General features: G+C 43.5%; 1 protein-coding gene across 2 annotated transcripts in view; it reads left to right on the top strand.

The window, feature by feature from the left end:
• The first annotated feature begins 1,889 nt into the window (after positions 1–1,889).
• The window catches only part of WASL (WASP like actin nucleation promoting factor), a 117,567-nt gene continuing 102,636 nt past the window's right edge, over positions 1,890–16,820 (top strand). Inside the window, exon 1 of one of the 2 annotated variants that reach the window (XM_033958672.1) lies at positions 1,890–2,407. In XM_033958672.1, the coding sequence (XP_033814563.1) occupies positions 2,288–2,407 (120 nt within the window). In that variant the 5' untranslated portion in view covers positions 1,890–2,287. The remainder of the gene's footprint in view (positions 2,408–16,820) is intronic. The other variant, XM_033958673.1, reaches the window with a different exon arrangement.

Here is a 16,820-nt window from a genome sequence, read left to right on the forward strand (position 1 = left end):
ACTCTCACTTTTCCTCCAAAGTATACAGATTAAAATCTTATGTCGAAGACCACTGACTATATTAGTAGCCTTCCTCTGGACCGACTCCATTCTGTTTATATCTGTTTGAAGGTGGGGGTCTCCAGAATTGTACATAATATTCTAAATGAGGTCTCACCAGATTCTTATACAGGGGCATTAATTAATACCACCTTTTTCCTAATGGCCATACCTCTCCTTATGCATCCTAGCATCTGTTTAGCTTTTGCAGTCATCTTTTCAACCCGTTTGGCCACCTTTAGATCATCACATACTATCACACCCAAGTCCTGCTTCTATTTTGTGGAAGGGAGCGGAAGGCAAGGGAAGAGCGGTGCACATGGATGGAGAAAAGAAAGGGAGGAGATGTTGTTCATGGATAGATGGGAAGGGAAGAGATAAAAAGCAGAAAGTAGAGAGATGGAAGAAAACTGAATATGAAGAAAATCAGTGTCAAAGATGGATGAGAGCAAAAAGTGAAGGAGGGAAAAGAAACTTCAGCATTCAAAGCTTTCAGATCACATAAGCAGAAAAATAAAGTCACCAGACAACAAAAGTAGGCAAAATGATTTTTATTTTCAGTTTGGTAATTTAAATATGTCAGTCTTCAGAATTTACATCTGTTGTCTTTATATTCTACACTGTTCAGGAAGAAAACAATCTCTTTCTATTTCTCTGCTGTTGTATTACATGCAGAGTACATTAGCACTTTTAGGGCCTCTTTTACAAAACCGCAGTAGCAAGGCTGCTGCAGTAAATACACTGAAGCCCATTCAATGTTTTCAGCATGTATGACCGAGGCCAAGTGTTCTGGTGAGGAAGGAAGTCAAGAAGCATTGGTTAGTGTCATGGTCCCATAAAGGAAGATATTTGTCGGCTCTCCTTTAGCTCTTTTGGAACCAAAATGGACCCAGTTTAAAAATTAGGAAAGACCACTGTGCTAGGGTATTCCTCCCGTCACTATATAAGAATGCCCCCATAAGATGGCACATCATATTCTGCCCCTCCTAATGCACAAGGTTCACTTTATAAAAGCTACATATTATTATGAAATGTGATACCCTTTTATTGCCTATTTGTGTTTATCAACTTTATAACTGCTCACTGTACAACTTTTATTCCCGCCCCATACCCAGTACCAAATGAATTTCTTTCATATGAATCCCATATCACAATAAAAAGAATCTAGTATGCGTTATAATACAATATGAAGGAATTACAGCTAAAAAAAACTGCACAGATTTCACAAATTTCTGAAAGTCTGGGAACCTTTAATTATTGTAGATCTCAACTGAATTCCCCTTTATCTCAGCTATTCCCTACAGACTAGCTTTCAACTCTTGGGATATGCTTCATATTTTTGTAGGGGTGATGGCATGCACCACCTGTAACAGGTATGCCTCTTAGATACATGTCTTTAGTGTTAATGGTACCTATATACAGTTCTTATGTACATTTTGCTTGATATTGGACCATGCCATTGACTCATATATTAGCACTCTCTGAATATTTGTCCTAGTCATAGTTTGCTATATCTGTATATATTTGATTGTTATTGTTTTATTGAGAAACTAATAAAAAATATGGGGGGGGGAGGCAAAGAGGGAATCTGCTACAGGAGCAGAAAATAATTTTGGTATAAACAGTTTAACATTATTAGTCGGGACATGACTAGAAAAAAAAAATGTGGTAAAATGAGCTACTATTTCAGATTTATGACTGGGCACTGCGTCTCCCCCGGGACAAAACTAATTCCCTCTCAAGTTTCGGCTTGCATTCCCGGCTGTTGCCACATTCCAGCTTGGGCCCGCCTTCCCTTACTCACCGCAAAGGCTGCAAATCTGACAGAAAAAAAAAATTCCCAATTCTAAGAAGGAACACCAAAGGACTCACTCTTATCAGACCAAGGAAGAGCGAGGAGGAAGCGGGCTTCGTCCCTTCCCCCCCTCCCCCTGCGCCGAGAAGTTTTCACATCGCCTCTCCCGCACTGGCCATTGTTGGATTGCGCTGCCTGACGAGAGAGAGCGAGACTAGAACGGAAGCGCAAGCGCGCGGGACTCACTCCGGCGCGAGCGGCTTTGGTGCGCGCGCGTGCGTGTGTTGGCGCGCCTCAGCCCCCGGCCTGCCGCGAGAGCGAGGCCGCAGCGTAGCAACAGCCGCCGACCGTGATTCATGTCGCTGAGTTCTCCCGGGCCGTGAGGGGAGGAAAGCGAGCGGAGGCCGGCGCCGCCGCCGCCCGAACCGGGGAGCGAACGAGAAAGCCGGCGCGATGAGCAACAGCCAGCAGCAACCGCCGCCGCCGCAGAGGCGAATGGCCAACGCCGGGTCCTTGGTGCTCACCCCGCAGGAGAACGAGAGCCTCTTCAACTTGCTGGGCAAGAAATGCATCGTAAGTTCCTGGGCTCGGAGGAGGAGGGGGGGGAGGCTTCTCCCCCCCCCCCGAACTATTATTGTTACAAGTAGTAGGGAAAAGTAGTGCAAATAGTATCCTGCTTTTTGTGGCCCAGCCGCCGGGAATGTCCCGGCCTCCGCTGGCCAGTTTCCGCTCTTCTCCTCCCTTTCCTCCTTCAGGTGGTTGTCGCTGCAGGACGAGTTTCTTTTTTTTTCTAGGCCTTTAGCAGATAACTAGGGCAGTGTCAGTACCACCTATGGAAAGCAGCTTTTCGTTCTTCCCTAACTTCGTGTTTGTTTTTACTGATAGAGCCGGTCCCCCCCCTGGCTTCTCGTGGGTTAACTTTGTATTCCTACTTATGTATGGTGTGGGGTTTTTTTTGTTGTTGTTGCTATTTAAAAAAATATTCAGGTGGTTTCAAAATAGCTGTTGATATACAGGACCAACCCCCCCCCCCCCCCCAACAATCAAACAAACCCAACAACAAACAAACCACCTCGCTAGGTCTTCTATGGACCGAGAAGTGAAATTTATGGATGACAAATTGGACTAAGAGCTGCGAGGGGGTGTTGAATAGGTTAGGTAGGCTGTTCTTCTGGGCAGGAAGATGCTTTTTGTGTGTCGGGAGCATTTACCTCGCTAGTTTCATTATAATTCATTTGACACGCCATCTGTCCAGAACTGGTTGTCTTTGGTTACTTTTGAGGGATTAATTTGCACGATTTTCCAATGCTGTGTTTTAGCTGTGGTCTGCATTTTTGGAACGTTCAAAAGAAGCTTTAAAAAGGGATTTTTATGAATTTCTCTCTTACTGGTGGTTAGATGCACTGGAGGGATCAGAGAGTACGACTTCCTCCCTCTTTGCTGATCCTTTGTGTCGGGTTAGTGACAGGTAACTATTTCCTTTCTTCCTACCTGTAATCCATAGTTACTTGCTGTTGTGCTGCGTCGGCTCTAAAACGGAAGTGCCGGAAACGCGCCGGGCATTCCAGCTTCCCCCCCCTTCCCTTCCCTTCCCTTAGCAGGGCGTTAGAATAATGAGGTTGACCAGCATTCTTGCTCAGGTTATGAGTTGTTCAACTGTGTCGCATAGCATGATTGTAATATTTTCTAGCAGAACGTGTTTGCAGGCTTGTGAGGTCCAGGACACCTGCTGATTAAAATAAAAAAGTGCTCACCTTGTCACCTTATTCGACTTTCTTCTCACGGTTGATTTGATCATATTACTTCCTTAAAGTGGTTTCGGTTGCTCGAGTCTGCTTTGGACAGTTACACTTATTGGATTTATCAGCACTTTAAATACTTTTACAGTGGACACAGGTGCTAGCAGTTGTCATTTTTTTAAAAAAATGATGAATTGAGAATGCTTTGTTTTGAATGATTGATTACATAAATGGGCTCAACTGACTTTTGGGACAGAGGAAACAAATTTAAGAGGCATAGTCATGAGGAAGAGGGCTGTTTATGGTAACCATAGATTTCATTGGTATTGTGAAGGTGAAATTTTTTTTTTTAAAGTAATAGACTAAAACATTAAGTAAGCCATATCCTCTACTTCTAAAGTAAATGTCTCAGTCATTCATATAGCATTGACCAATCATTCATCAACCTATCCAAACGGTCAATGTCCCACTCTTCTTTAAACATTTTTTCATACTTTTCAGGGTTTCAGATATGCCATTCAGTTACCCATGTTTTTCCGGTAACCAAATATCTTAATGGCTATGGCTTCTTCATTTGCCTCCTCTATATGTGCTAAAATTTCTTTCTTATATTTTTCTTATGTTTTCTTATGTTTTCAAGTGCTTAGTGCTTATATAAATACCTATAACTTAATTTCAATAAATATAAACTTATCTTAAAAGTTTTGTTCTACTCCTTGCATTCTCTCTTATCGAGTCGGGAAAGGGACCTATCACATCGACATGTTTCGCTGTTAGGCTGCTTCAAGAAAAAGTCCCCTATAAAAACCAAGAAAAGACAATGTTACACCTGTCCCCTACTTGCAATTGCAATTACTATTCAAATAAACTTAAGGGAAACTATTCAATGCATATAATAATAATAATAACTTTATTCTTCTATACCGCCACAATCTTGCGACTTCTAGGCGGTTTACAATCAATAAACGCTTACCCTTTATCTATTTATCCGAACCATCCCGATCTGTATAATTTCTGTTAAGATAAGATGGCCGCAGCGTCTTTTGGCTCATATAAGTACCTCCCCCCATCTGACATCATCTTTTATTTCTTGATTTAAACCCCTCCGGCTCCACTGTATCCAACCTATATATCCATTTTTGCTCCATCCAATTTAATTTTTGTTTATAATCACCACCCTCCTACCCTTGTTTAATGTGTGCTATAATCCGCCACTTTATATCGCCAATCACATGACCCTGAGCTTCCCAATGTCCCTAATATCCTCTACTTCTGGCACAAATATCTCTGATTCAACAAAAGTAACAATGTACAGTACTCAATTAGGGTTGTAGCATAGGTGTAGTTTGTTTCATTTGGGGGTGGTGATTGACACATTGGCATGTCATTTTTATACATATTATGGTTATTCAAAGCACACAAACTCTAAAACAGTTGAGATATTTTTTTATGAAATAAGCCAGCATAATGGAAAATTATTTTCATTGTTCCCTCTCACATAAATTAGCAAGGGAAGCGTGTACTTCCCCTCCCTCTTCCGTGTACTTCCCCTCCCTCTTCCATAGGCTTGATTCAGCATTCTCCCCTTTTCTCCTCAAAACCCCAGCTGTTTCTCCCTTCCTTCCTTCTACTTTATCAGCACTTCCTCATACCATGTACATGAATAGAAAAACGTTTGCCCTCCCCCTCCCAAACATTTTTCCTGGTAGCATGTTTTCTTCTTCCTCACCCACCCCACGGGTAGCACTTTTTTTCTAACCCTGTTCCCCCAGAGGCAGCACTTACCCCCCAGCATAACTTTTTTTCCTCTTGGCACCCCCTACTCCCCAAGGCACCCAGAAGGGGGCCCCTTGAAAAAACTGATTAGGAAGGAGGATGTGGTATTCCCCTCACTTAATACTAGTTAGGCAGTTACCCCAAGGAAAATAGAATGCAATTTATTTACTTTTAAATAATAAAAACCCCCAAACCTGCCAACATTGGTTATAATCGATAAAAATGAACTGAGTTAAATTGTTACCTAGAACTGTATTATATATATAAAAAAAATACAGACCCTTGACATGTAAAATGCAAGCATATATCCTGAATCCACAGGAGCCTTCCTCATGTAAAATAGAAACGTAGCATTTCACAGGGATAGTAGGGAAAATAATCACCAAAACACATTGCTCAAAAACTATGGGTAACACCTACTACACAGATCTCTTAGCACTTAAATGTACATTCATTCATATCTTCTTACGCTCCGTGAGGATAAACCGAGCTCACCCAGAGGGAAGGAAAAGCCTCAGAATTTCAACAGGAGTATTGTGGAAAGAATTCCAAGCTCCATAGCTCAGTCATTGGCATAAAAACCTTCCCTCTGGTGCTCAAAAGACTTTTATAAGTTATTGCAAAAAGTTTTTCTCAAAATAATATCAATACTACTTCTAGCATTTTAATCTCAGTTGAAACAACTGACCATTGTACAGCTTTGACATAGAAACATAGGTCATATGGTCAGTATCTGCTTTCGCCATCTACTATCCCAAGTTTTCTTGAATTCAGATACTTTTTGTCTCTTCCACCTTCACAGGGAGGCTATTCCAGACACAACATGCCAGCATAACCCTTCATTTTAGTTGTATATAAGGAAACAGGCTTCACCTGATTAGAAAAAATTGGACCACAAAAAAATGCAGAAAAAAAAATATGAAATGGAGTCCCCCCTCCCCTCTGCCCAAAAAAACAGTACTGTACTGGTAAGAGAGAAACTGCAAAACACAAAGAAGGTACATCTCAGTCCTTAGAAAGTATTAAATACAAAAATATTATTTTCTTTTTTACCTTTGTTGTTGAAGCACTTTATTTTTCTGATTGTCAGTCTTCTAAATTCTATTCCTGGTTGGCTGTTTCCATTTCTTCTCGTCTTACTTTCTTTTCTCTACATCTGTCAGGTACTGATCTTCTGTTTTATGTTTTTCCCCACCCTTTCTCACTCTAGTCCTTATTCTTCATTTCACTTATCTACTTACTAGCTTTTCCCATCTCTCAGATTCTCTCTCCAGTACTCCCATTGCCTATTCTGTCTCTCCCTTCCTCAGTCTCCTACCCCTCCCATATTTTACTCACTTCCATAGTCCCTTCCATTCCCATCCTTGGTAGCAGGACCGTGAAGTCAGAAGCAGTTTTTGGTGGAGTTGGAGTCAGTATAAATGCACATAAAATGATACATTATAATATATGATAAATTTATGTGTGTGTCCTGGATCTAGTTCCAAAGCAAAAATTTAAAGCCTAAAATCAGTAGGAATTAGAGTTGGAGCTAGAGTCAGACAGTACAAAAATAGTGGAGTTGGAGTCGAAGGTTTGGTGTACAGCCCTGTTCTGTATTCACCCTCTTAGCCCTCATCTTACCCTCCATCACATCTTATTACCATATCAGTCCTAGCTCCATCTCTTCCCTTCCATTGCCCAGTATGTTCAACCTCATTTCCACCCTCACTCAACCTCTTCAGAAACCCATCCCCTTTCTCTTGTACTCCTCCCCAGTACCCCCTATCTCTTTTCAATATCTCTCATCCTCTCACCAGTCTTCCAGGTCATTCATGTTATGTCTCAGATACTCCCCACATATCATCCCCTTTCCTTGACCTTTTTTCTCTTATCCCTTATTTAAAACCCTCATTCTTACTCCCAACCCGGCATTAATATACTATACTGTACCATATTGTTTCTTATACCCTGGAAATGTCAACTGGGAATCGTTTCGGCTTACATAAGATTAATAAAGTTAGCAACATAGACATTATGAATCATTGCAAGACTATAATGAAAACATGCATTTTTAGCACCTTCCTAAATTGAAGATAGGAGGAGGTCCTTAGGAGAAGGTCTGACGTAAGCAAGTCAGGGTGTAGTTCCAAATTTTGGAGCCTTGAAACTTGAAGGTGGATTCGAAGAGTGATTTCCTCTAAACTTGACATGGAGAGAGAAGAGGTTATATACCCCTCCTTGTACCTCAATTTGCTAAGTATTTACTATACCCTTGAAATTACCATTACATCTCTTCAATTCATAATTTCCTGCTCCCCAACACTCTCCCATTTAGTCACCAAGTCTGTCATCTTCTGCTCTGGTTCTCTTCCCCCCTAGTTATATCCATCTGTCCCTTAGTCATATTCTGCTCTATTCCCCTTCTTCCTCCTTCCCTTTCTCCCAAACCTAGCCCCAGTCCCACCCATTCTCTGCTTTGTTCCTCTTTCCCCATCCATCTTGTGCTGCTTTCCCCTACATAAAAACATAAGAATTGCTATACTGGGACAGACCAAAGGTCGATCAAGCCCAGTATCCTGTTTCCAATAGTGGCCAATCCAGGTCCCAAGTACCTAGCAAGATCCCAAGTAGTAAAACAGATTTTATGCTGCTTATCCTAGGAATAAGGAGAGGATTTCTCCAAGTAATCTCAATAATGACCTATGACCTTCTCTTTTACGAAAGGATCCAAATCTTTTTAAAACCCTGCTAAGCTAACTAATTCTACCACATTCTCCGGCAATGAATTCCAGAGTTTAATTACACGTTTTAAATCTACTATTTAACTTCATTGCATGCCCTCTAGTCCTAGTATTTTTGGAAAGAGTAAACAAGTGATTCACGTCTACCCTTTCCACTCCACTCAGTATTTTATAGACCTCTATCATATCACCCCTGAGCCATCTTTCTCCAAGCTGGAGAGCCCTAGTCACTTTAGCCTTTCCTCGTAGGGAAGTCGTCCCATCCCTTTTTTTAAATTTTCGTCGCCTTTCTCTTTAACTTTTCTAATTCCCCTATATGTTTCTTGAGAAACGATGATCAGAATTGCACACAGTATTCGATTGCAGCTGTACCATAGAGCGATAATTACATTTTAATCTTTGTTCCCATCCCTTTCCTGAGAATTCCTAACAGTCTATTTGATTTCTTAGTTGACACCGCATATTGAGCTGAGGGTTTCAATGTATCCTTAACGATGACAGCTAGATCCCTTTCCTCCTAAAGTGGAACTCTGCAACAAGTAGATATAGTTCAGGTTCCTCTTTCCTGCATGCATTACTTTGCACTTGTTAACATTAAACGTCATCTGCCATTTTGATGCCTAGTTTCACAAGGTCCTCTTGCAATTTAAAAACTTTGTGTCATCATCAAATTTAATTTTCCCTAGCAACAGCAGCAGATGAATCCAGAGACCAATGGGATAGCTCACATCTACCAGCAGGCGGAGATAGAGAAACTGATTAACAGGTGGTCTTATTGGCTGGCACTCCTCCTGTCTCATCGGTATTCTCTATCTCCCAGCAGGACAAGGTCGCTATTCACCTAGCTCCTGGATTCTGGCTGTGGCTGGAAACTTAATTTCTCCTGTTGAGATTTTCTCTTCAGTGAGCTTACAATTAATTCTATTTCTCCTGTTGAGATTTTTCTCTTCAGTGAGACAGGGGTGTCCGGCTGAACGGTGCCGGCTTTAGGGGTTACACCTGGGCCCCCCCAGGTCCCTGCCTCACCCTCCCTCCTATGATAGAGGGTCTATTTAGGTCTCTATTTTTTCTTCTTTCCCTGGGAAAAAAAAAAAAAAGAGAGAGACTGCATCTGCTTTCCCTGATTGGGTACTCTCAGTGGTGCTCAACTTGTTCCTGCCGGCGTCTAACAGCCCTGTGAGCCGGGTTGTGAGTATGCCTTTTTTGCCTTGCAGTTGCAAGTTCTATTTTCTGGTGGTTAGTGTTGTGTTCGGTTCTTCGGGGGACACGGTGGCTGTGCGGTCGAGTGGTTTGCCTGATGTTTCTTTGTTTCTCATCGGCTAAGTTTTGGTGAGCGGTACATATTTTACAGTTAGTGGAGGCTCATTTTCTTTTTTGCATATGTTTGCGTGAAGAGAGCCCCTGCATTATAGTTTGGGCTCGATTATGAGGAGCCGCTGCTTTCCCGCGCGCGGGAGACGCATGGTGTTTGACTGTGGGGGCAGGGGTGAGTACTTGCATTTACAGCGGGTTTCGCTGAGGCTGCCCTTCGCTCGGCTTGTACCGCGGCGGTGGTCGGACGCTACTGGGTGTACGCTGTTTATGGAGCCCGTGCCTTTCCGCGGGCTGGTGGATCGCACTGGTGCTCCGACGCTGATAGACGCGCTGCGGCGTTCTTGTGGTCTGTTTCAGCGGCTTCCTTCTCTCTGCGCCTTCCGGTCTCCCTGTTTTGCCCTCCCAGTTGCATAGAGCCGGCGAAACAGGCTCAGGCTTATTTTCTTGCTCGGCTGAGCGCGTCACAGTGTGGCTTGAGTTTCCCGCTTGCCACGGCTGTGTTTGCTTCCCTGGCTGAAAGCCACGGTCTTTCAGTGAACAACGGTCTAAAAAAAATAAAAAACAAAAAAAAACGCTCCTGCACTGGGGGGGGGGGGGGGGAGGGTTCAGAGGTTTCCCTAGTAGCTGGCTTCTATGGGCTCTTCCGTGGCTTCTAGGCCTCTTGGTCAAATGCGAAGGAAGTTGCTTGCAGTTTTCTCCTGCTTTCATGAGATATTGGGGCCCGGTATGTGGAGGTCTCCCGAGTTCATTAATTTGCCGCGCTGGCGTTATCTCCTGTGGGTTCGCTGCAAGCCCATTAGAGTGCGGTTTGGCTCTGTTCTTCACCATCCAGTTTCAGCTTCCCTCCATCCTGGGTTGGTAGAAGCGTGTCTCATGGTACAACTTGAGCCAGTCGCAGGAGAGTTCCCAGTTTTTTTCTTTTGGGGATCTCTTCATCTCTCTCGAGGTCTCACCTGGGTGACACTATGTACGTTTGGCAGTTCCTTATTATTGGTGCCATTGTTGCTGCGCGGACGGTGTCTGGTGGCACTGTTGTACTGCTTCCTACCCTTTCAAGCTGTTTAGGGACATATTGGCTATTTCCGAGTTCCATCGGGCGTAACAATCTTTTCTGTATAGCGTTCCAGAGTCTACGGCCGGGGTGTCCCATCATTTGCCTTCCCTGGGCCACATGGAACTGCACACACGCTGTCAGCTATTTCGGCTTTCTCAGGGACAGGGAGCAGTCATATGGGCAGGTCACGACGCTGTTGTCTGATACCTGTTAAGTGCTGTGGTTGTCAAAGGGCGGTAAGTATAGCTTCTTGCTGGCAGCTAGTGCGTATTCCCTTTCTAAGCCTTACGTATTTCGCCCCCGTGGCAGGGAGTTGGTACTGTTTTCATGGTTACAGTATATTCCTCTTTACATTGGGAAACTTGATTTTTCCTAGGAGAATCTTCTTGCAGATCCTACCGTCTCATCCTGCCATTCCCTGACCTTCTGCACTTCATTCTGAGGGGATCTTGACTTCTTCCAATGACTCTTCAGGCTTTCTCATGAGGAGGAAGACTCTAATGTCTGGTCAGTGGGCTGTAAGGATTTTTCCGGATGCTTGCATCTTTGCATCCTCCTCCGGTTTCCAGTTCGTTCTTGGAGTCTCTATGTTTTGTGTTTCCCTTTTCAGTGTTACTGGTCCTCAGGACAGTTCTTGTAGTTCTTTGGGAACTAAGGGACGTAGTTCCACTTCCTGCATGGTGCCCGAGACGGGGGCATTGGGCAGGCTGGATCTCATTCTGCTGAATTAGTGTCTCGGGGTTGCACATTTCTGCAGACAACCTGGGAGTATATTTACATTTTCTCTAGGGACTCCGCATCAGCACTTGGTTTGCCTGCCTCTCTTGGAGCGGCGCTTCCGGTTTTGGCACATGCCATTTCGCCTACCCAAGGCTTCACGAACGTTTTAGGTGATGTGGGCGGTGGTACCGTTTTGGCGCTACCGGGAGATTCATCTAATTTTTTCTTGACTGCCTGCTTGATTCGGACGACTTCCAGTCGGGCCATTTGACTGACGAGAAAAGGGTGGTATCTTTTCCTCGGTTCTTTACACGTGCATCTTCGAATTTGCACAGCGCTCTTTTCTCCTGTACTGTTTATTGGTATATCGGAGTAATGTTTTTCTTCATATAGGAGAGACATGTGTTTCTTTCCGGAGACTTAGGCATGGGGTCTCGGTCTCAGATTGGTATTCTTCTTCGCTTACTATGACCAAGAGTATAGGATTCTGTACGGTTTCTGGGATCCATATTGCTGACTCCACTGGGACCTTCGGCTTGCTTTCCCCTTCTTATGCTTCAGCAGTCACTTTTGTTCCGGTGGTTCCCGGTATCTCAGGGCTCCAATTATTTTGTATGCTCCTCATGCATCGCTATGTATGATTGGGTGGCTCAGCGCGGTTCTCTTTTCACGGTATGCCTCGGTCTTTGCTGGTCTAGCTCATGACCAACGACCATCCAGGGCTGTCGGGTTGGGGGGCTTGGTGGCTTCCATCCTCAGCTCCAGGAGTCTGGTCTTTGGAGGCGACTCAGTACCTGTTCATTCTTCTACTCTTGAGCAGGGTCAGGCTACCTTTCTGGAGCTTCAGATCATTCTTCCGGATTGCCGCTGAGGGTCCTTTTGGTCAGTATTAGGATGGGGGTCTTTCTCTACAGCTTGGGCAGTAGGTGTTGTACTCAGTTGGCAGGTGAAGTTGGTCTGCTTCATTGGGTGGACTCTCGTCTTCGTCTTCTGTTGGCAGATCCTTTTTTGGATCAGGATAAGTGTATGGATAGACTTTCTCTCCGTGGAATCTGAGCATGGCCCATTTCTTGGATGTGACTGTGTACAGCGCTGTGTACGCTCTTGAAAGTGTGCATGTTAGTACTAGTATAATCTTCTGCATCCTGGGTATTGTGATTTTGTGGCTCAGGCGTTCTAGCTCCTTTTAGGAAAGCGAGATCTCCTTGACCTGGACCGCATGGCCCCGTCTCTCAATTCTACTCTTCCTAGCTTCTTCGGCGGGCCCAGGGAGTGGGAGTTAGAGGGGGTTGCTGCATGGCTCCTTTCTCGCCTCTGCCTTCTCCTTTTCAGTGTTTTCCGCTGGCTGATGATGGCTTGGATTTGCCATCTCGAGCTCGCCTTCCGGGCACAGTGTGTGTAGAATCCCTGGATTGACGGCGCCTTCCTTCCTGTGCGGATTTGATGAGTCTTTCGACAGCTGGACTAAGAAGTTTCCTGGCGTCTCCGGCTTTGGCCACCTAGGGTCCGATCCACATGGATATTTGTACTACTTTAGTATTACGACCTAGTTTTTTTTGGATAATCTTGGCTGACGTGTACGGGTTATGCGAAGAAGGTTGTTTCTTCTCTTATCCAGGTGCTACGGACATCTTCTCTTGTGGCTTCTACTTCCTTTTGGAGGGTTTTCCTTTCTTGGGTGCTTCTTCACGTTTGAACCACTCCAGAGTTCCTTTTTGGCACAAGTGTATTGCCGAGGGCTTAGCGTTCAATGCCCTTCAGCTTCTGGTGCCATTCTTGGCTTGTTACAAGGGCTAGGTATATGGCTCTTCGCTGACTTCTCAGCTTCCTGTAGTTCAGTTCCTAACCAGAGTGCGGTATATTCATGCGCCTCTTAGAAAGCCCGGTTTGGAGTACAATCTTCACGTACTTCGTCTAAGTTTACCGAAGGCTTCATTTTAGCCTTGTCTTTTGGGACTCTAAAGAGCTGTGCCGTTGAACATGGGGTTCCTTGTGGCCATGGCTTCAGATCTGCAGTTGCTATGTTGCAGGCCTTGTTCAACGGGGATTCCTATTTCTGATTTCCGCCATATGGGGTATCAGTTCGGATGGTACCACTATTTCTTTCTAGGGGGGTGTCATCCTTTCTTTTACGTCATGCTCGCTTTTCCTTCCTTCTTCCTGGGAGGAGAAATTGGGAGCAGTGCTTTTATTCAATGCATTTTTTGTTACGTATGTAGCGTTCTCCGCGAGCTCGGTTTCTAACAACTTTTAGTTGTTTATATCTCCTTTTTGTATTCTTCAAGGGACGCCTCATGCGTATGGCGGCGTCCGAAGCCTCCATCGCACAATGGGTCCAGGAGGACATTCTTTATGCTTGCCTGCTGGCAGGGAAGCGGGTGGCGATTGAACTTCATGACCATTCCGCTGGAGCGATGGCTACTTCTTGGGCTCGGCCCAGAGGTTTTTTCCTTGGAGGAGATTTGTCTCGCGGCTAATTGGTCTTCCGAGAGTGCCTTCTCTCCGCGTTTCTGCATGGATGTGCGGGCACATGCGATAGGGGCGTTTTGGTGCTTCGGTTGTTGCGGAGGCGGCGTTTGCTTCCCACCCAGATTGAGGATTGCTTTGCTACATCCCATTGGTCTCTGGATTCATCTGCTGCTGTTGCTAGGGAAGGAAAAATTATGTTCTTACCTGTTAATTTTCTTTCCCTTAGACGCAGCAGATGAATCCAGAGCCCCACCCTTTCTGGTATTTGGTTGTCGGTTTTTTCGTGTGGGACTTTCGTGATTGGTTGTTGTTGATGGTTGTATTCTGTATTGTTGCCTTTTGCGATTTGTTCTGGGAAAGAAGTTTTTTACATGCTATGCCTATTGATGGTTAAATGTGCTTGGGCAAGGAGCTATACTGATGAGACAGGAGGAGTGCCAGCCAATAAGACCACCTGTTAATCAGTTTCTCTATCTCCACCTGCTGGTAGATGTGAGCTATCCCATTGGTCTCTAGATTCATCTGCTGCGTCTAAGGGAAAGAAAATTAACAGGTAAGAACATAATTTTTCCATCTCACTAGTTATTCCCATATCTATATCATTGATAAATGTTACAATACAGCGGTCACAGCACCGACCCGTGGCAAATCCCACTATTTACTCTAGCCCAATTCATCTTCTGCTCCTTCCCCCACACAACACACACCTATTTATCTTCTGCCTTCCGATATCTCCTATCCATTTTCCTCTCTTCATATGCTCTGTCATTTCTTTGTCCCTTTCTGTCCTGTCCTGCACTTCTTGAACATTGCATGAATATACAGTCTCGTGCTACATAATTAAAAACTAATCCTTATTTCATGATTAACTTTTGGCCTATAATGCATATTAAATAGAAAACTATCTATAGATAGATATTTTTCCTCAAGAAAGCATTTTATTAAAAAAGATCTGATGTATATATTTTTTTTTTAAATTAAAAAAAATCATTGATTTTTATCCACCCTACCCCCAAGTTCAGTATCTGCCCTCTGTTCCCATCCTTTCTTCTGTGTCCATATTCCTCCCCATGTCCAGCTTTTCCATTTTGTTTCCCTTCTCTCCTGTGCCCCCACTCTGGGGCTAGCATCTCTCCCTCTTTTCTTTCCTACCCCCTCTCCGTTGTACTATATATCTTTTTCTCTCCTCTCCCTCCATGGATCCAGTATCTTTCTCGGTCTTCCCCGCACCACCCACAGAAGTCCCATCGTTTTCTCATCCCTATTTCCTTTTCAAAGCTCAGCATCCCTCCACCTTGATGTCTCATCTTATTTTTACCTACCCACCCTCTAATCCACAGATGCTGCATATCACTCTCCTTCCCATCCCATGGGGCCTGGTATCCTCATCGTTCCTCCCCCACCTCAAGTTGGAGTCTTCTAATCTCCCAGGCCGCTGGCAGCCTCAGCAATGAAAATGTGCTGCTTTTGGCCTGCTCCAGAAGCCCTTTGTCATACAACTTCCTGTTCCAATATAGGTGGGAAGTTGTAGGACAGAGTAGGGCTTCTGCTGCATGCTTTCATTGCTGAGGCTGCCAGCGGCACAGATTAAAGACCCCAACATGGGATTGGGGAGTGATATTGGACCCTGCAGGGCTCGAAGGGGAGTTGCCTTCTCCCTGAGTTGTCGCACCAGAAAGAGAAAAATGAGGTGGCAGCAGGTTAATGCAGCTCATTTGGGATGGCAGTGCTTCCCCCTACCGAAACCATGCCTGTGGGGTGTAGTTATCAGTGGTCTAATGTTAAGATGTGTTATCACTAAAATGCTTCTTGCTGAGTTTTTCTTTTTACTAGAAAGCACTGAAGAAAATACAAGCTTTAGGGAGTATGCTTTATAATAAGTCCACCAATCAATTTAAATGTAATCTTGTTCAAAATAAACTACTATAATGGTGGTAGCCAAACAGTATGAGAAGGAGCAAGGAATTTATCTGTTTCCATAATATTCATATAATTTTGCTACACTGTGTCACTTAGTTTTTCACTTTTTGCTCACAAATCTGGGAAACCTATGATGGCAAGAATGTGAATGAATAGCCTGCAATTAAACTAAACTAAACCTTAAGTTTATATACCGCATCCTCTCCACGGAAAAGGTGATTTCATTATTGTTTCTTACTGACAAAGATGTCAACTCAGACTTTAAGGCTCTAAAGTTTTCCCAATACTTTATAGAAGTTCAGAGGTTGGTTTTATTTTTTAGATAGGTACCATATTGGTTATTGTTACTCTGAGTGCCATCTGTACAAATACTGGCTAATTTTTCTTAGGAATGACACAGGCTGGGTATTGAGAATAGTGTGATGTTTAAAATAGTATGTTGTAAAGAGGAATCCATAAACTATGAGATTCCAGCATTATAAGGTTTAAAATATAGTCTTTGCATGGTCTAATGATTTAGAGAGCCTTATCTGATGAGTTCTGATTTTAGGACTTAAGCAAATGTTTATAGGAAGTATAAAATATTTTGTATAGGCTATGAAAGCATGCTGAATTTCTTTACCTTTTGTGGCCTCTTTCTGGAAAAGTTTAAGAATGCATTTAGAGTAGACTGAATATTTGTCTAGGCTTAAATACAAAAGTTTGAACAGAATAGACAAAGTGCACGGAGGAGCAGCCACCAAAGGCATATTGAATTGAACTCTTCTGTAGAAGCTGACTGAATGTGTGTGTGGGTGATTTTTTTTCCAATTTCAGCCAAAACTGAAACTATAGATGAAGCTTATTGCCTGGTTTTGGCTGAAGCAAAAATTGAAAACAAAAACGGTTTGGTTGTGTGAAGGTGAATCAATGAGTCGAACTAGAATCTGCAGCCCTCTGCTAAACCCAAATGAGATTACCTTTCAGTCCCAGAAATTGCAAGAATAGGCTGAGAAATCATTGATAAAATGGTTCTCCCAACAGGTTTGGCATGTTTAGGTTCCCAAGTCAATGCAGATATAGTGTGTTATTCTTTGAGACAGGAACTTTGTATGTGTTAAAAAAAAAAAAAAAATCATATTTGTATATTTGCAGAAATAAATTAAAGTTTTAAGAAATACATAGCAAATAAATCTATTAAGCAATGTGACTTAACTAGCTGCAAATTGGTTTACCATCCTATATACAAGAACCAATAAGTGCCCTCCAAGATTGGAAAGCAGCAACCATTT

This window comes from Geotrypetes seraphini, chromosome 9 (genome assembly GCF_902459505.1).
Source record: "Geotrypetes seraphini chromosome 9, aGeoSer1.1, whole genome shotgun sequence".
Taxonomy (NCBI): domain Eukaryota; kingdom Metazoa; phylum Chordata; class Amphibia; order Gymnophiona; family Dermophiidae; genus Geotrypetes; species Geotrypetes seraphini.